Source organism: Lampetra fluviatilis, chromosome 61 (assembly GCF_964198595.1).
Source record: "Lampetra fluviatilis chromosome 61, kcLamFluv1.1, whole genome shotgun sequence".
Classification (NCBI taxonomy): domain Eukaryota; kingdom Metazoa; phylum Chordata; class Hyperoartia; order Petromyzontiformes; family Petromyzontidae; genus Lampetra; species Lampetra fluviatilis.
In genome coordinates, this window is record NC_136335.1 from 1,708,792 (window position 1) to 1,729,785 (window position 20,994).

At 50.3% G+C, this 20,994-nt stretch overlaps 1 protein-coding gene across 1 annotated transcript; it reads left to right on the forward strand.

Annotated features, from left to right (window-relative positions):
- Nucleotides 1-4,360: 4,360 nt before the first annotated feature.
- Nucleotides 4,361-14,332, forward strand: ZBTB34 (zinc finger and BTB domain containing 34). Its single transcript, XM_078881381.1, has 5 exons — nt 4,361-4,523; nt 9,909-10,055; nt 11,089-11,297; nt 12,391-12,613; nt 12,656-14,332. Exons 2-5 carry the CDS (start codon nt 9,909-9,911, stop codon nt 13,877-13,879), a joined length of 1,803 nt encoding a protein of 600 aa, XP_078737507.1. The 5' UTR covers nt 4,361-4,523; the 3' UTR covers nt 13,880-14,332.
- Nucleotides 14,333-20,994: the final 6,662 nt, after the last annotated feature.

The window sequence follows — 20,994 nt, forward strand, 5'->3', positions numbered from 1 at the left end:
ATAGTTATCACTTTTAACCCGCTGTATAAATTGAAACGGTGGTTTAATGCCAAACTTGCCACCAACCACCACGCATTTTTGGAGAAAATGCCAACTTAACAAAAAAGATATTAAAGCTGGAAATATCCCACGGATATTATTGGGATGTGGGGGGTGGGGAGACCCCCCCGCTTCTACAAAAATCACCAGATATGGGATTCCATTTTTTTATTTTAATGTTTAAATTAAACTATCTAAATTACGAGAACTCATCAATAATTCAAAACTGCCAACTCCTCTGCCCACTGACGCAAGAGCCAGGCTGGTGACGTCACCGCCCGAGCTGCGGGGTTTCCCGCGGCCCCTGCAGCCACCGCCCAACGAAGGACGCCGCCGCCATTTTCTTCAACGCAGCGTAGAAATTTTTTTGTTCTAAATTTTTTTAAAAACTACCTCTGGTTTTTTTTTCTCCCTCCTCTCTCAAAAATCTTTAGACTTAAAAAAATCGCGGCCTAATTTTTAACCCCGTCTCACAGGCACACGTCGCGTTTTATTGCCCCAACGCGGTGTGCTGTGAGCTCATCTCAACAAAAATAAAATCGGCTCTTTCGCACTTACTATTAGTTTTTGATCCGGACACCCAAAGCTTTAAAGAGCTCGTTAAATGTTACGGTAAATCTTTTCGTTGGAAGTAGGTTTTTTTTTTGAAGCTGCCTGTGTAAACATTTGTTTTAAACGAAATAGTTCGAATATCTAGGTTTCTTCATCGGTGTTTGTTGGAGATGTCCACCAGAGGCCCGCTTTAAGGTCAATGGCCGATGCAATCAAAAGTCGTCTTCTCGGCATTAAATGTTCCTCGAGTCCACCCAACGGCAGAACAGCGTAACCTGGAAGAGAAGGAGCCCAAAATAAATACACGGCGGGAAAAAAAGAAACGTTTTTACGAAACATTACTTGCGTCCTTTGTTACATTTTTTTCTTTTTAACCAAAAAATCTTTAACGCGGAGACGATGTCCTTGCTTCCTCACGTACCTGCGCCCGCTCTCCAACTGACGCGGTCGCGTGACGCCTGTCCTTTATATTGCCAGGAAGTCACGTGCCCTCATTAGCATATCATTAACATATTTTTGAAAACGTACAAACATTTATTTTTGAAATATATTTCTTTGGTCATGGAAGGTTAGCGCAGACTCGTGAAAAGGGAGCGTAAGTAAAATTATCCTCGCTAGAGAATATATTTTTTGTTTTTTTTAAACGCTAGCGTGGGGAGTGGCTTTGACAAAAACCTAAAAAATATTCAAATGTAATCACGTGGTAGCCGCGCTAACCAATCGAGTGAAGCCTTTCCCTTACATTGCCAGGAAGTCACGTGCCCTCATTAGCATATCATTAACATATTGTCGAAAACGTAAAAACACATTAAAAAAAAACATTTTTTGTTGTTATGGAAGGTGAGCGCAGACTCGTCAAAAGGGAGCTTAAGTAGAATTATCCTCGCCAGAGAATATATTTTTTGTTTTTTTTTAACGCAAGCGTGGGGAGTGGCTTTGACAAAGCCCCAAAGATTATTTAAATATCATCACGTGGTAGCCGCGTTAACCAATCCAGTGAAGCCACGGGGGCCAAGGCGATCACGGGCGTGGTGCGTGTCTGTGGCAAGCGAATTCTACCGCTTCCGGAAGATTCTTCCGACATGAGAAGACAACAACAAAACTTTAGCGCATCTTCTGGATGAGGTAGACCAGCCGCACTAAAATTGCTAAATGAAACGCAACTTCCTCTTCTGGAAGATTGGCATCGATTCTCTCCACACCACCCCCTTGCCCACCATATTGTGGAATCGAAAAGTCTAGTAATCGAGGCGTAGTAATCGAGGCGTAGTAATCGATTCCTCAACCGGATTATAAGACGCACCGAAGAATAAGACGGCATCGATTCTCCACCGCCACCTCCGCCTTAGTGGAATCGAAAAGTCCACTAACCAAGGCATAGTAATCGATGCGTAGTAATCGATGCGTATTAATCGATTCCTCAACTGGATTATAAGACGCCCCTCCGAAGCTGTGCCCGCTACCAATGCTTAGTCAGGAGTAGTAAGTTGCAGTAAGGGGCCGTTCATAAATGACGTCACGCACCTAGAGGGGGGGGGGTCAGACATTTGTGACGATGTGTGACGAGGGGGGGGGGGCTTTGAGAAACGTGACGTCACATCAAAATGCGCAACTTTAAATAAATATAGACAACACGTTCTACTTAATTAAAAATACTTATTAATAAATGTTTTCTCCTACAACATCAGAGTGCAGCGCCACATTGAATACAGAGTTAGCCTGATAACTTTAATCTACATTGTCTTATGGTTGTTATTGTTTGACTTGCATCCCACTGGGATTTTTGCACACAGCGTTGAAATGCGGTGTTTTTCTGGAAGACTTTGCTGTTTTATTCCAGAATTTTTCTGTTGCGTGTAGTCACTTTAAGATGTTTCTTGTTCATGTTTTTGTTTTGGTTGCGTTTGCACCCGAGTCAAGAGCCGCATGACTCACAGGGTTATAGATAATAAATGAATTATAGATTTGAAGCTTTCGTGACTGCAATGATTCATACTTTTAGTTCTTTCGGTAAAGTCACGTAGGTAAAAAAAGTGAAATTAAAATGAATAAAATTTAAATAATAAAAATCACGACGTTTCGGAGGCAACACAAGTCTCCGGTCCCACCTGATGACGGAGACTTGTGTAGCCTCCGAAACGTCGTGATTTTTATCATTTTATTTTTATTCATTTTAATTTCACTTTTTTTACCTACGTGACTTTACCGAAAGAACTAAGAGTATATTATTGGTAGGAACGAAGTGAACCAGCCTACAATAGATTATATCGTCCGTCCGTCCGTCCGATGTCCGATTAGGTGTAGCAGCATCGCCCCCTACTGCAAACACTTGGCAGGACCCTACAAAAACCTTTAGACTCAGTGAGGCTTTCCTGGCTAAACAAGTGTAACATTCCCTTATAATTCCCTGAGATAGTTTTTAATTAAAACATTTAAATTAAAAATTAACTCACAGCGGCCTAAAGCCTACAGCTAGGCCTAAAGCCTAGAACTAGGCCTCAAACTCTCCCTTCGTATCGTACCCCCGCCATTTCATTTTATTATAGCCATTCATTTGTTCGTTCCTACCAGCCCACCCCGCAGGGACCTGTTAAATGAAACTGAAATGAAACTGAAACCACCAGCACCACCGGACACAGCCAATTAGTTAAGGTTTGTGTAAATGGCTGCCAAGGAGATCCCTTCTAGCGACAGTGGAGGGCAGCACTTTGCCACCTGCTCTGCCACTGCGAGTGATGTTCATGGAAACGAGAGATATAGCCTGGGATAAAGAAAAAACACCATAAAATAACCTCCCTGATTGGATTAACTATAGAACAATAATAGTTAGATTAACTCGCTAAGTAAGAAACGCTACATTTTCTGACTATCATCAACATATGCTAACTTGACTTGTTCTTTGTACTATTATCATGCGTTTGTATTGTTTGTTGTTGTAACGTTCTTAGCCGCCCATTTTCGCTCATCGGATTCCTGCAGTATAAATAAATATTCTGATTAATTTGGCATTGATGTCGAATGAACATCAGTAATAAAAAATCGCGTTATACTCATCTGCTTTGATCCACATTGCACACCGTAGCTGTTGGGCTGTTTGGAATGTACCACTCACGCACCGGGGGAACGACGCAAAAAGTTTCGAATGAACTTGTACTTTAAAACATAAAAAAAAACAAGGCGCAGCATTATAAATGAGGGAGAATTTTATTATAGAATAATTAACAAACTGAAATACAAATAAACGCAATATTTTTGTTTTCTTTGTAAAATTGTGAAATAATATAATCCAAACACCCCTGTGGTTGACAATGGTTTCTCCCTCCTTGGGTTGTCGCTACAGGAATCGCGGATAATTTTTTTATTTAAATTGTAATTAACCTTTAAAATATGCTTTAAATATACAATACGTAGCCGTGTTCAAATAACCGCGTCAATTATTTGTTTTATGTAAATATTTTACAGGTCAGTCCAATGATGCCAAATTAACATCAGTAATAATGAATCGCGTCACCGCCATCTGCTTTGACCCACATTACTCACCGTAGCTGTTCGGAATGTACCACTCACACACCGGGGTAACAACACAAATTCTTTGCATTGACTTAGACTTTAAAACATTAAAAACAAACCAAGACGCAGCATTACAAAATCACGGCAATTTTATCAATAACAATTAACGAACTTACATTTAAATCAACGCAATATGGTTACATTTAATTTGTAAAATTGTGAAATAACTCCATACAAACACCCCCGTGGTTGACAATGGTTTCTCCCTCCGCGGGTTGTCGCTCCAGCAGTAAGCTAGAGAAATTACGTTTCATTAAATTGTCATTAAACTTTAGAACATGCTGTAAATACACAACACTCTGCCGTGTTCAAACAACCGCGTACGGTAACAGGAAGAGGACGTGGAGCACAGGGGCTTAAAGGTGAGCTTAGACACTTCGCGAAAGCCAGGGCCCTATTGCTACTGTACCCAATCAGTGTCAACAACGCGAGCTGCAGTCGTGTTCGATCCACCGCTGGATGTTAAAGAGATGGGGGCCTTCACTCCCCAAGCTGACACGAGACGCGTCCTTCTCGCCACGGCACGCGAGCTGAGTCCATCGCTACAACTTCTCCTGTGGCGGTGATGGTGGTTGTGGTGGTGGTGGCAGTGTTAGGGTGCGATTTGACGCACCTTGGGTACCTCTGCTCCTAAACATCTCCTCTTAAACATCTCCTCCTAAACATCTCCTCTTAAACATCTCCTCCTAAACATCTCCTCTTAAACATCTCCTCCTGCTGTTGCCGAGTCTCAAACCACATCGGCTGTCCTCTTCCCAAGCGCCCTTCTCACTCTGTCGGCAGTCGGCGCGATGTCGCTTAAGCCACCGCGCGTTCTCTCATCTCGGAGATGTTGACTACCTCGCCTGGTGCACAGGAGGTCGTGGGTTCGATCGCGACTCAACACTGCCCATAGACTCAACACTGCCCATAGACTCAACACTGCCCATAGACTCAACACTGCCCATAGACTCAACACTGCCCATAGACTCAACACTGCCCATAGACTCAACACTGCCCATAGACTCAACACTGCCCATAGACTCAACACTGCCCATAGACTCAACACTGCCCATAGACTCAACACTGCCCATAGACTCAACACTGCCCATAGACTCAACACTGCCCATAGACTCAACACTGCCCATAGACTCAACACTGCCCATAGACTCAACACTGCCCATAGACTCAACACTGCCCATAGACTCAACACTGCCCATAGACTCAACACAACCCATAGACTCAACACTGCCCATAGACTCAACACTACCCATAGACTCAACACTGCCCATAGACTCAACACTGCCCATAGACTCAACACTGCCCATAGACTCAACACTGCCCATAGACTCAACACTGCCCATAGACTCAACACTGCCCATAGACTCAACTCTACCCATAGACTCAACACTGCCCATAGACTCAACACTGCCCATAGACTCAACACTGCCCATAGACCCAACACTGCCCATAGACTCAACTCTACCCATAGACTCAACACTGCCCATAGACTCAACACTGCCCATAGACTCAACACTGCCCATAGACTCAACACTGCCCATAGACTCAACACTGCCCATAGACTCAACACTGCCCATAGACTCAACACTACCCATAGACAAACACTGCCCATAGACAAACACTGACCATAGACTCAACACTGTCCATAGACAAACACTGACCATAGACAAACACTGACCATAGACTTAACACTACCCATAGACTCAACACTACCCATAGACTCAACACTACCCATAGACTCAACACTACCCATAGACTCAACACTACCCATAGACTCAACAACACCCATAGACTCAACACTACCCATAGACTCAACAACACCCATAGACTCAACACTACCCATAGACTCAACACTGCCCATAGACTCAACACTGCCCACAGACTCAACATTGCCCACAGACTCAACACCGCCCATAGACTCAACACCGCCCATAGACTCAGCACTGCCCATAGACTCAACACTACCCATAGACTCAACACTGCCCAAAGACTCAACACTGCCCATAGACTCAACACTACCCATAGACTCAACAACACCCATAGACTCAACACTACCCATAGACTCAGGTTTTTTCGGTAAAGTCACGTAGGTAAAACATTAAAAGTAATGAAAGTAAAATAAAACAAAACAAAAATAAAAATAAAATTCACGACGTTTCGGAGGCAACACAAGTCTCCGTCATCAGGTGGGACCGTCACAGCCAGATTAGCTGCATCAAGTGAAGCAATGATTCAAGATGTAATCCCTTATAAGCAAGTTGAAGGGGGGGAGGAGAGGGGGGGGGAGGAGTTCATCAGAATGTGGTAGCCAATGAATGGAACGTATCGGGAGGGAGGGGGGTGGGAGGGGGAGGGAGCCAACAAAACATTTGGCGACGGCTTGGACGCGGCTGCTGCGCACGCCAACACAATAGGCAGAGAGGGGGGAGGGGAGGTCTGATACACATGATAGAACAAAGGAACGAAAATGCCCATGTTTATACCAATGCAGGCTGAAAAATGAAGAGAGTACTGTTAAAAATAACTGGGGATGTTAACACTCGGTGAAGTAAATTAAAATAGTGCCTGTCAGATAAGATGGTCCAAAAAGTGTAATTAAGTCTTTTTTGCGTGGTTAATAACATCTTTCCAGTGATTACTGAGTTTGTACCCATCATCACGGTTGAAATTATGTCTGTGTTTGTATATTTGTATGGCTTCGTGTACAAACCTTTGATGGTAGCCAGGAGGCTTGCAGAGAACCTTGGTCTCGGAAAAGACAATTTCATGAGAGCCCGCCGAGTTGTAGCAATGATCGGCAACGGCCGAAGAATCAGTTCTGCCGTGTTTCAGATCTGACTTGTGCTCGCGGACACGATCAGCAACATGACGTTTTGTTTCTCCAATGTAGCAATCACCACAAATGCAACTCAATTTGTAGACTCCAGGATACTGTAAGTCAGGAACGACATCCTTCACAGATGGAATCAGATCACGGATTTTATGCACTGTGCTGAATCGGACTTGGATCTTATGTTTGTTTAGAATTTTGGAGATCTTTTTGGTCACGCCTGCTATGTATGGTAACGTGATAGTTTTGGTCGGAGTTTCATGTGGTTGTTTCTGTGTGGTGGGAGAGACAGCTTGGCGGATAGTACGGTCAGAGTATCCGTTCATCCTGAGGGCCCGATGTACATGTCTTAATTCATCAGTCAGGTGGTGTTGGTCAGAAATGCCATGGGCTCTGTGGTATAGCGTTTTGATGAGAGAATTCTTTTGAGATGGGTGGTGGTGGGAATCCGGTTTCAGGTAGGAATCTGTGTGGGTGGCTTTCCTGTAGACAGAATGTCCCAAGGATCCGTCAAGCCTCCTCTTAAACAGAATATCCAAGAATGGTAGTTTACCATCTTTCTCCACTTCCATGGTGAATCTGATAGATGGGTGTCTAGAATTGATGTGGTCCAAGAAGTGGTTCAATGCTGGGAGGCCATGTGGCCAGATGACGAAAGTGTCATCCACATATCTCTTCCACACTTTCGTCATCTGGCCACATGGCCTCCCAGCATTGAACCACTTCTTGGACCACATCAATTCTAGACACCCATCTATCAGATTCACCATGGAAGTGGAGAAAGACGGTAAACTACCATTCTTGGATATTCTGTTTAAGAGGAGGCTTGACGGATCCTTGGGACATTCTGTCTACAGGAAAGCCACCCACACAGATTCCTACCTGAAACCGGATTCCCACCACCACCCATCTCAAAAGAATTCTCTCATCAAAACGCTATACCACAGAGCCCATGGCATTTCTGACCAACTCCACCTGACTGATGAATTAAGACATGTACATCGGGCCCTCAGGATGAACGGATACTCTGACCGTACTATCCGCTAAGCTGTCTCTCCCACCACACAGAAACAACCACATGAAACTCCGACCAAAACTATCACGTTTCCATACATAGCAGGCGTGACCAAAAAGATCTCCAAAATTCTAAACAAACATAAGATCCAAGTCCGATTCAGCACAGTGCATAAAATCCGTGATCTGATTCCATCTGTGAAGGATGTCGTTCCTGACTTACAGTATCCTGGAGTCTACAAATTGAGTTGCATTTGTGGTGATTGCTACATTGGAGAAACAAAACGTCATGTTGCTGATCGTGTCCGCGAGCACAAGTCAGATCTGAAACACGGCAGAACTGATTCTTCGGCCGTTGCCGATCATTGCTACAACTCGGCGGGCTCTCATGAAATTGTCTTTTTCGAGACCAAGGTTCTCTGCAAGCCTCCTGGCTACCATCAAAGGTTTGTACACGAAGCCATACAAATATACAAACACAGACATAATTTCAACCGTGATGATGGGTACAAACTCAGTAATCACTGGAAAGATGTTATTAACCACGCAAAAAAGACTTAATTACACTTTTTGGACCATCTTATCTGACAGGCACTATTTTAATTTACTTCACCGAGTGTTAACATCCCCAGTTATTTTTAACAGTACTCTCTTCATTTTTCAGCCTGCATTGGTATAAACATGGGCATTTTCGTTCCTTTGTTCTATCATGTGTATCAGACCTCCCCTCCCCCCTCTCTGCCTATTGTGTTGGCGTGCGCAGCAGCCGCGTCCAAGCCGTCGCCAAATGTTTTGTTGGCTCCCTCCCCCTCCCACCCCCCTCCCTCCCGATACGTTCCATTCATTGGCTACCACATTCTGATGAACTCCTCCCCCCCCCTCTCCTCCCCCCCTTCAACTTGCTTATAAGGGATTACATCTTGAATCATTGCTTCACTTGATGCAGCTAATCTGGCTGTGACGGTCCCACCTGATGACGGAGACTTGTGTTGCCTCCGAAACGTCGTGAATTTTATTTTTATTTTTGTTTTGTTTTATTTTACTTTCATTACTTTTAATGTTTTACCTACGTGACTTTACCGAAAAAACCTGAGAATATGAATCATTGCAGTCACGAAAGCTTCAAATCTAGAATTACTACCCATAGACTCAACACTACCCATAGACTCAACACTACCCATAGACTCAACAACACCCATAGACTCAACACTACCCATAGACTCAACACTGCCCATAGACTCAACACTGCCCACAGACTCAACATTGCCCACAGACTCAACACCGCCCATAGACTCAACACTGCCCATATACTCAGCACTGCCCATAGACTCAACACTACCCATAGACTCAACACTGCCCAAAGACTCAACACTGCCCATAGACTCAACACTACCCATAGACTCAACAACACCCATAGACTCAACACTACCCATAGACTCAACACTGCCCATAGACTCAACACTGCCCACAGACTTAACATTGCCCACAGACTCAACACTACCCATAGACTCAACACTGCACCATAGACTCAACACTGCACCATAGACTCAACACTGCCCATAGACTCAACACTGCCCATAGACTCAACACTGCCCGTAGACTCAACACTGCCCACAGACTCAACACTGCCCACAGACTCAACACAACCCATAGACTCAACACTGCCCATAGACTCAACACTGCCCATAGACTCAACACTGCCCATAGACTCAACACTGCCCATAGACTCAACACAACCCATAGACTCAACACTGCCCACAGACTCAACACCGCCCACAGACTCAACGCCGCACCTCCGATTAGCACTGTTGGCTACGTACGACTGCGAAAGAAGTTCAACGTACCTACATTACAGGACATGCACAAACGGTACTGCGTTGTTCATCGTGCCCGTGCGTTGCAGATGACGACGGATGTGAGCGAGGCCATCCCCTTCATGGCCGCGTGCCATGGCCCCACCATCCTGGCGGAGCTCAATCGCCTGCGCCTCGACGGGCAGCTTTGCGACATCACGCTGCACGTGGCTGGCCATGCGTTTGGCGCACACAAGGTGAGCCGGACTCTTCACCGTAACCCCTCGTGCCTCTCTTGCCACGTGGTGCTTCTGAGACAACGTCACCGCCTACACTACTCTAGCAAAGCTGTCCCTGTGCCTAATCCTAAACCTCACACTAAGGCAAAACCTTGCTCTAACCCTAAACCTCACACTAAGGCAAAACCTCACTCTACCCTAAACCTCACACTAACCCTAAACCTCACTCTAACCCTAAACCTCACACTAAGCCAAAACCTCACACTAATCCTAAACCTCACTCTACCCTACACCTCACTCTACCCCTACACCTCACTCTACCACTACACCTCACTCTACCCCTACACCTCACTCTACCCTAAACTCACTCTACCCCCAAACTGGGTGGTGGTCGCGGGTTGCGACCACCACCAGTTTGGGCTGTACGCCGTATGGACCTGAAAACTAAAGTTCCCCGTACAAGAATACAGGATACACAGTACGGCTTGACACGTACGCATCTGACTGTGGCTAACCCCAACCTTAACCATATCCCCGGCTCTCACACACATCCCCAACTCTTATCCCCTACCTCCTAACCCTACCCCTGACTTGAACCTCGATCCCCTCAATCCCCTAACGCCCTATCCCCTCCACCCCCCCCCAATGTTCAAGCCTGCGTACTTTACTACGCGTTCTTCGTACTCATTGACATGTACATTTTTTCTCTAACCCCTCCCTCTCTCTGCCTCCGCCCCCCTCTGTCTATTTAAGGCCACCCCACAGAGACGATCTCCCTCTCTGTACCTGTGTTACTCTCTCTCTATGTATCTTGGTGATATCTGTCTGCTTATATGTCTGTCTATAGTTCTCTGCTTAGAATTTCTGTTGCTATTTCATTTATACCTGATGACGATTGCTTGCGTTGCAATCGAAACGTCGTATGCTATTATTTAATTTATTATTTTATCTTTATACGTCACTTTTACCGAAAGAACCAAACAATAATTCCTGCAGTCACGAAAGCTCCAAAATTAAGATTCCCCCCACAACTCTCCACCCCCACCCACAGGCCGTGCTTGCCGCGAGCTGCCCCTATTTCCGCGACCACGCCGGGCTGCAGGGCCTGAGCGCGCTTCACGTGGGCGTCGTGCGAAGCCCGCGCGTGTTCGCCCAGCTGCTGGCGTTCTGCTACACGGGCAGGCTGGTGCTGACACGCAGGGAGATCCTCGCCTTCCTCACCGCCGCCAGCTTCCTCCAGCTGCAGCCCGTCATCGACCGGTGAGATGGGGGGCGGGCGGGCGGGAGTGAGTAGGGCAGGTGGGCGGGTGAGAGAGAAATGGGAGTGAGATTAAAGGAGAGAAACGGCGATTGGGAGGGATGGATGAGAGGGAGGGCGGGCGAGAGAGGAGATGGAGGAATGAGAGAGAGAGAGAGTGGGGGCACCGCAGTCGCGAGGAGATGATAACTCCCTCGCCTGGTGTATAGGAGGTCGTGGGTTCAATCCCGATCCTGACGCCTGCTGTTTATTTGGAGTTCTCGCATCATCATCATCACGGTGGCTAGGAGATGTTAACTCCCTCGTCTGGTGCACAGGAGGTCGTGGGTTCGATCCCGACCCTGACGCCTGCTGCTGTATATTTGGAATTTGCATGCTTACTCTCTCTCTCTCTCTCCCCGTGGTCGCGTTGATTTTTCGACGAAGTCCTCCATTTTTTCCCTCCACGTGTTAGAATCAACATCGCGCGTTCAGAGTATTTGGTTGCAATACATTTTCACGCGATGAGCCTCTTTGTTGAGCTATCGTTTATGGCCAGGCCCCTGAAACACAGCGAGTTGGCACAGTAGGGGGCGCAGGTGGTGCATGTGCCAGTGATCGGTCAACCCATGGCACCTGCTGGGTCTGTCCAGTGACCTCCTGCCAGCAGCCAGAGCCTTCGACACTTCAAGTGGCCTTAAAGTGCACCTAGCCTGGCACAGGTGCCCTGGTGACGTCATCGCCACTTAGTGGCGAATGGCGGTTGTTGTGTAAGTGTATTGTCTGGGTATGTGCCTGCGTGTACGTATGGGGGGGCGGTAGTGCCGTGGTTAGCGCGCTGTGCTACTCCAATTTTCTGAACCGGTCCTGGGCCTCCCCTAGGTCGACTCGGCCTCGAATGAGTAGCTCTTGCGGTCTGTAAACGTCGCCACTAGGGAGACAGGAGGCCGTGCGTGGTTTCTGGCCACCCACCCCCTCGTGTGCCGTGCCGGCCTTCACAGGCGCTGCTACTCGCTAACAGCACTTGCCCCAACAGTTCTGTTAAGGCAATACTGGGGGCGGCATCTTTGTCTTTACCTTTGTTTGCGTGCGCGCGTGCGCGTGTCGTCACCCCAGCTGCGTGCAACTGCTTGCCGGGATGCTCAGCCCCACGTCCCACCTCACCGACTCCTCCCACGACTCTCCGGGCCTCCTCGAGCCCTCGCCTCCTCCCCCGCCTCCCCCACCTCCGCGGTCGTCGTCGTCGTCGTGCGATCGGCCTCTCCTCCCCTCCACGCCGCCGGCCCACGTCCCCGGCTCGCACGGCCCGCCCCCCGCACGCGAGGACGAGTTGCCGGCGGTGGCCGGTGGCGGCGGCGGTGGCGGTGGTGGTGGTGGCGGTGGAGGCGGCGCAAGCTGCGGAGGGAGCGAGGCTTCCAGCTGGACCGAGCTGGGCTGGCCAGACGGGTTCGTGCAAGGCTCGTCGCCGGAGGACGTCACTTTCCCTCCGGCGGTTTCGCGCCATCAGCATCACCAGCAGCAGCAGCAGCAGCAACGCCATCGGTACCATCAGCACCAGCAGCAGCAGCAGCAGCAGCTGGTGCTGTTGCCAAGCCGGCGCCCCAGGAAGTCGGCCACGAGCGTCCGTCTCCAAATCAAGACGGAGCCGCCGGACGAGCAGATGCGTCGCGACGACCTCGACGACGACGACGATGTCAACGACGTCGACGATGACGACGAGGAGGAGGGGGGGAACTACAACAACAGTGCGGCGGAGGAGGAGGAGGAGAACGAGGTGGTGATGGCGGAGTGGGTGGGTGACGGCGGCGGCGACGACCGCGACGAGAAGCCGGCGGCGCGCAGACGGCGCAAGCCGCGGGTCATCCAGCACGCCGACCTCGCCGCCCGCCGGGGCCTCTTGGTGCCGCGGGCGTTCTCGCTCGCGCCGGCGTCGCTGGCACCCGCCAACGCCGCCGCCAACGCCGGCGTCATCCGCGCACGCAGCACCTCCCCGCAGCAGCACCCGGCGTCGGCCGATCTCTCGCCGCATTCGGACGGAGCCCTCCCGTCGGCCGCGGCCTACGCCGACTACTTGCAGAGCGCGGCCGGTGGTGGCGGCGGCGGCGACGACTGCGGCGCCGCATCGGTCACCGGCGCGACGTCATCATCAGCGGCTGCGGCGGCGCCGACGCCGACGTCCGGCCAGGAGCGGTGGATGCGCTACAACCCGCGTCTGACGTGCCTCTACTGCGGCAAGTCGTTCAACCAGAAGGGCAGCCTGGACCGCCACATGCGGCTGCACATGGGCATCACGCCGTTCGCGTGCCGGCACTGCGGCAAGCGCTACACGCGCAAGGACCAGCTGGAGTACCACATCCGCACGCACACGGGCAACAAGCCCTTCCCGTGCGCGCTCTGCGGCAAGTGCTTCCCCTTCCAGGCGACGCTCAACCAGCACGTGCGGAAGAACCACGGGCGCGGCGAGGGCGGCAGGGCTCTGCGCGGCGGCGACGACGGCGGGAGGGCCGATGGCGGCGGCGGCGGTGGGGAGGAGGTGGAGGAGATGGAGGAGGCGCGGGCGGAAGTTGCGCCGGAGAACGATGTGGATCGGAGCGCGAACTCGTGACGGGCTTTGAAAGCGCGTCGGTGCGTCCCCCGGGTCGTCACCGGCCACGTTATTCGGCGTCGTCGCTTCCGCGTGCCGGGAGCTTTCTCCCCCTCCCTCCCCACCCACCCCTCCCCCCCACCGCAAGCCGGATTTGCGGAGCTCCGGGTGACGCGCCGTGCCGCGTTGCCGCGACGTCCGACGTTTTGCTACGCGTCCTGGCAGCTTAAATCAGGAACGGGGTGGGGGGCGGGGTGAGGATGCTACTGCCGGCGTGGGTTTTCGCGGCCATGCAGCCCGGCTCTGCGACGTATTGTTGGGAGGTTGTGCCGCCGCGTTATTGGTTTTCCCTCCGCGCATTGTGTTGGGAAGCTGTGCGGCAAAGCAACGCCACTTATCTTCTTGGTTCTTTCGGTAAAGTCACGTAGAAGGGAAGTAATAAAATAATAAAAATAAAACACAATAATTTTTTTTATAATTTTTATTATTTTATTACTTCCCTTCTACGTGACTTTACCGAAAGAACCAAGAAGATGAATCCCTGCAGTCACGAAAGCTTTAAATCGAAATTCAACGCCACTTAATTTTTTTTTTACTTTTTTATTTATCCGTGCGTGGTGGCGAAACGTCAGACTCCATGCCAAACTGACACGCGCTCTGAGCGCCCCCGCGGGAACAACCGCGATAACGTGCGGAGTGTGGGAACGTACAGAGATCGGAGCGTATGGAGCGGGGAACCGTACGGAGTGTGAAACGTGCTCGCTTATTTTTTTATTGTACGAATGCTAGAAACCCGCACATCCTATTGGACGTGACCGTCCCTCCCTCCCAGCCAGCCAGCCAGCAAAACTTTTGATCCTATACGGAGCCTTGTCTCTCTCCACCTTTCTCTTGCCTTCTCATCGAGATGTCTCGCTTTGTCTGTTCCTGTCTTTCTGTTCCTAATCGCGATGGTGTGGGGCATGGGGTGTCGTCACCATCGCTCAGACGTCCGCGCGATGACGTCATCATTGCGCAGACGTTCACGATGTGACGTCATCCACATCCCCGAGGCGTTCAGCAGCGTCACCCGTGACAACAACAACAACATGCCTTCCAATCACTCCAGACCAGGTGCCAGCATCATTACCAACTCGGGCATTGAAGTCACCCAATGCCGAGCGGCCACTTTAGCCGGCACCTGTGACAGGAGGTCATAGAAGGCATCTGACTCATCGGCCTTGCCTGCATCCCTCCACGGATGTTCGGGCATAAGTAACCACGACCACCACTCCTCGCCTCCGGTTGATGGGAAGGCGAGCCCAAAAGTAACCTGGAGCTTACAGCTTCCCACACCTCACCGCCACGCTCCCACGCCCCCTTCATTCCCTGTTGTTTGGCAGTCTCCTGCCCCGAGTAGAGGATTGTCCACCCCTCGTGGTGGCAGAAGCCAGAGCCGGTCCACCGGACCTCCTGTTTACCACAGAGATCCAGGCGGTACCGGTCCAGCTCCCGACAGAGGAGTAGCAGCCTCTCCCCTCACCCCCTCCATCCCGGCCGATACGCTATCATACTCGCAGTATTAGAAAGAAAAAAAGTTTTGCTGGCTGGAGGGAGGAGGGAGGGAGGGAGGTAGGGAGGGAGGGACCGACAAGGCCAAATTGACGTACGGGCAACTGAAAATAAACTATTGCACACGTGTACAAAATGTATAAAACGACAAAAATGTGTCTATTATCTGCTTCTCTGTAAGTCGTATGTTTTCTTTAACGATCGTTACTCCGATATTCCAAGCAATATGTATTTTTTTCATCGCCGCGTATTATTATTAATTTGAGCTCGTAGCTTGTGCACTATGAACTCTTAAGAGCTACAGGGCGGTGGGACGGAGGGGGAGGGAAGCAAAGCCAGTCCGTGTCTCCCAACTGAAATTCTCAGAGGACGTCCAACCGATGAGATGGAGCGATGAGTCGGTCGCTAATTCTTTTATTCAACCGGGAGATTGAGCAAAGCGAGTAGACCGTGTCAAAGTGGTGGCGGTGACCTGCTGCGTGTTGTGTACGCATGCAAGTTGAACTTCTTTCGCACCATACGTAGCCAACCGTGATAATCGGAGGTGCGGTGTTGCGTCTATGGGCAGCGTCGAGTCTATGGGCAGTCAGTATGTCTGTTGAACTTCTTCTGCACCGTACATACTCATCCAGCAGTGGATTGACCACGGCTGATGACGACGACGATGATGGCCGTGACGATGAAGTTCAGATTCATCTTCTTGGTTCTTTCGGTAAAGTCACGTAGAAGGGAAATAATAAAATAATAGAAATAAAACATAATAAAATAATTCTCACGACGTTTCGGCCACAACGCAAGCAGCCGTCCTCAGGTGAAGAAACAGGTCTGTCGAGAAGACAGCGTCATTCAGACACTGTGTCATTCAGACACTGTCTTTCCGACAGACCTGTTCTTCACCTGAGGACGGCTGCTTGCGTTGTGGCCGAAACGTCGTGAGAATTGTATTTTATTATGTTTTATTTTATTATTTTATTATTTCCCTTCTACGTGACTTTACCGAAAGAACCAAGAAGAAGAGGGGTTCTGCTGGACAACGTCGCACATGATCTGGGCACGCGTGAACATCCACAGAAAATTAACGTCACACATGGGCGGTTAATTTACGATTAGCGTGGATTGCCACGTACGGTGCAAAAAAGGCTCTGCGTGCGTGCGTGCGTGCATTGTTGGCAGTCGTGGATATGTGGCGGTCGCTCATTGCACTTATTCTTTGTTTAATCGTCCTCACGAACGAATTGACCGTGCACGGGATTCGATTGCGCGAACTTCAGATCGTGCGTCGAGCACTCCCACCCGTGGCGGTGAGCCGGTCTGTTCGCCGTACCGCCTGTCACCTTATCCCGTCCTTGCGCGGTCTGCCAACCCCCCCCCCCCCCCCACGTTTTTCCCAAGGTGGCCCCCATCGTCGTCGACGGAGGGCGCAACGTTGCAAAGTTCGTCCCGTCGAGCCGGCTCCGATCTCCAAAGAGAGACCTGGGGGGGGCGGGGGGGGGGGGTATGAGTCTGCTGTCGGTAGGGGGGGGTGGGGGCGGCGATGATTGCTTCGTGGAGTTTTTCCAATCGAATAAATTTGCGGGTACATTTTACCAAATGTGTGTGTGTTGCGTGCGCTCGTTTGTTGGAGTTCTTTCGCACCGTACGTAGACGTTTCCGCGCTCATCGGACGTGTGGGTGGAAGGACAAACTAAACGCAACACGTTGTCCTGCGGAGGGAGCTGGTAGGAACGTTGGGTTGCTCGGTCAATGGCCTGCAGGGTCAACGGCGGCGTGGTGTATTCCGCAAATATGCCCGACTGTGAGGGCGGGCACAAGCCGGCGTGAGTAGGTTAAACGTTGAGTTTTATAAGGGCACCACGGGGTGACCACCCCCCACCCAGCCCCACCCTCCCCACCCAGTCCCTCCCCACCCAGTCCCTCCCTGCACGACAGACGGTTACAATAATCACCTGTGGGCTGGTGAAACCAGGAGGTTCCTACCAGTAACAGCCATTGGTTATGTACTTTAATGTTATACTGTATATATTTGTTCAATACTGTTACAAATTATATGTAATTTGCTTTATAAATTACTTGATTTGTGCTTTAAGTTGTATTTTTTTTATACATAATTTGGTTCAATATCACACAAACTCTTGTGACGTGCAGTTATTTTTTTTAAAGCCAAATCGTCGAAACAACCAAATTCAGCACGTGGCTCGAACGTCCAACTTCCTCTGTTTCATCAAAGCTCTCCGTATTTTTTATTTAACATCGTTACATTTGTAGTAACGCTCACGACTCGTTCACACCGGAGTTGGAGGCACACTTGTTTATTTAACACCAACGTTGTGACATACACACTGAGAGGGTATCGGCCCCCTCACCCGTCTATCTGAGGACACACCTCTAGGCTAACCCTAGCCTGCCTCTGAGTCCTCCTCTAATGGGCTAGGGGAGGCTATCTTGGCCCGACACTGGTCAGTCGGGCCCGGTACCCAGAGTCCAGACCAGCACTGGCTCTGGCTCTGGTACCACGCCACTGGCTCGAGCCTGCGCGGTCCTGATAAGGACGGCGTACCAGGGGGAGTCCAGGGCTCTATCTCAGACGTCTTCCGCCTCCTCTTCTTTAGCTGAACATCACTCCCGAGCCCTTCGATACAATCCCCTTTTATACCCAACCCCTCCCTGAGGGGTGGGGCCCCGGGGGATCATAACGACCGAATCGACCCCCCCAGGGTGTCTGGCGCGGACGTCGCAGAGGGCACCTGCTTGTGCACACATGTAGCCCCGCCTACTGTGTTTGTTTACCATAGGCTGCCATGCATAACGGGCTCTCTCTCTAACACCCCTACACATTGTTTAACTATTGAGAACAATAGGGGGTGCAAGGCTGCAGTGAATGTTACGGACCACCGATGTATAACCTGTCGTGTGCCCCCCCCCCCACACACACACACGTAGGTCGACTCAGCCTTAAATGTGTACCCGGTTGGACGTGTTGACATGAGCGCAACAAACGAGAGTCAACAGGAAACGTTCCTGACCACGGCGATTCGCTTGCGACTCACCGCCACCCGCACACCCCACTCGCTCTTCACATAACTCCCAAATAAGCCGATGTTGTTGTACTATCGTGTGCGCGTGTGTGCGCGTGTGCGTGCGTGTGTGTGTTCGCGCGTGTGTGTGTGTGTGCGTGTGTGTGTGTGCGTACGTGTGTGTGCGTGCGCGTGTGTGCGCGTGTGTGTGCGTGCGTGTGTGTCTGTCTGTGTGCGTGTGTGTCTGTGTGTGTGCGTGGGGGAGCGGTGGTGTAGCGGTTAGCGCGCTGCGCTATGAACCCTGCGACCCGAGTTCGATTCCCGCTCAAGGCCAACACCACGTGACGATTATCTGAACCGGTCCTGGGCCTCCCCTGGGTCGACTCGGCCTCAAATGAGTACCTGGTGCGGTACGTAAACATCACCACTAGGGAGACAAAGGCGGTCGGGCGTGGTGCTGGCCACCCACCCCCTCGTGTACCGTTGCGGCCTTCATAGGTGCTCGCTAACAGCACTTGCCCCTACAGTCTGTTACAGGCTACACGGGGGATCTTTGTATGTGTGTGCGTGCGCGTGTGTGCGCGCACTAGGGGAGACAAAGGCGGTCGGGCGTGGTGCTGGCCACCCACCCCTTCGTATGTGCTACTCGCGAACAGCACTTGCCCCAACATTGTGTTAAGGCTACACGGGGGATCTTTATCTGTATTATTTGTGGGGAGTTCAGTCCGCGCTGTCGACCAATACCAAATGCCGGACCTTCCCCTGGGTCGACTTAGCCTAAAATGAATGCCTGGTGATGCGACGGTGTTACATTTCAGCATTTAATTATCATTGCCTTGTGTTCTACAGCGAGCCCTCTACACTAGTAGGGCTAGGAGATGTTAACTACCTCGCTTGGTGTACATGAGGTCGTGGGTTCGATCCCGACCCTGACGCCAGCTGCTGTATATTTGGAGTTTGCGTGTCTCTCTCATCATCATCATCACGGTGGCTAGGAGATGTTAACTACCTCGCCTGGTGTACAGGAGGTCGTGGGTTCGATCCCCACTGACGCCTGCTGCTGTCCTCCGGTCCTTCCCCCCCACTCTTACCACATTTAGAATCAACGTGCACTTAGAGCATTTGGCTACTGCTATCAATTACTTTACTATGCAAGTAAAATTGTGTTCTAATGGTTTTTTTCTAGGGCTTAGCTTAATCCGGAACTGCATGACACGCGGCCTGGTGGCTTCTAAAAGAGCTCTATCAGGGCCTTACCCTATAAAGGTTTTTGGGTTAGATCGCGTTATTTATAAATGTGTCGTAACCCTCCACCACCCGACACGGCCAATCAGCAAGAAATAACCTCTCCGCCTAAAAATCGTTGCACCTGATGAGTTAAACGATGACGCCACTCTGCTGCTGCTGCTGCTCTGTTTAAGACCGGGAGAAAGAGCAGAGCCTCACCATTCTGGCGAATTGCCCGATGATGCTGGATGCAATTAGCAGCGAAACGTCGTACAACTCAAAAAATAAATTGTAAATATTGTGGTTTCACTCTTCAACACACCGGTGGGCTAAAGCGGTGAACTATTTTGTCTCTTGTCAACGTGACACTTTTTTGCTGATTGGCCGTGTCGGGTGGTGGAGGGTTACGACACATTTATAAATAACGCGATCTAAACCCAAAAACTTTCTTATGAATAATATTGGTCGCGAAAGCCTGCTACGTGTTAAACTTACCCGGTAAAATAAAAATATATAGTTGAGTCGTTCAGCCGTCTCCCACGTATAATCTTGAGCCCTGGGGTTAATTTCCACGCTTGCCCCAGCCTGCCCTGCCTCTTAACACCGATACCACGTACAACGTGTACACACACAATGTCCACAGCTGTTATTGTAAATACAATAACAGCTCAACAAAGTGGAAATTGATAGCAGTAGCCAAATGCTCTAAGTGCACGTTGACTCTAAATGTGGTAAGAGTGGGGGGAAGGACCGGAGGACAGCAGCAGGCGTCAGTGAGGATCGAACCCACGACCTCCTGTACACCAGGCGAGGTAGTTAACATCTCCTAGCCACCGTGATGATGATGAGAGAGACACGCAAACTCCAAATATACAGCAGCAGGCGTCAGGGTCGTGATCGAACCCACGACCTCCTGTACACCAGGCGAGGTAGTTAACATCTCCTAGCCACCGTGATGATGATGACTGATGAGAGAGACACGCAAACTCCAAATATACAGCAGCAGGCGTCAGGGTCGTGATCGAACCCACGACCTCCTGTACACCAGGCGAGGTAGTTAACATCTCCTCGCCACCGCGGTGCCCCCATGTTCCTACTCAGCGGCTTGTATATTTACTGTTATCATAAACCACACCAAAGACAAAGATCACCCGTATAGCCTGATCAGATTGTTGGGGCAAGTGCTGTTAGCGAGTAGCACCTTATGAATGGCGGCACGGCACGCGATGGGGTGGGTGGCTAACACCACACCCGACCGCCTTTGTCTCCCCAGTGGCGATGTTTACACACCACACCAGGTACTAATTTCAGGCTGAGTCGACCTAGAGGAGGCCCTGGACCGGT

What these genes read in the sequence shown, in the direction of transcription:
- ZBTB34 (XM_078881381.1), top strand. Translation starts at nt 9,909, where the DNA reads ATGACGACGGATGTGAGCGAGGCCATCCCCTTCATGGCCGCGTGCCAT. An exon ending in ATGCGTTTGGCGCACACAAG is followed by an intron (nt 10,056 to 11,088) that starts GTGAGCCGGACT and finishes CCCCACCCACAG; the next exon opens with GCCGTGCTTGCCGCGAGCTG. An exon ending in CTGCAGCCCGTCATCGACCG is followed by an intron (nt 11,298 to 12,390) that starts GTGAGATGGGGG and finishes TCGTCACCCCAG; the next exon opens with CTGCGTGCAACTGCTTGCCG.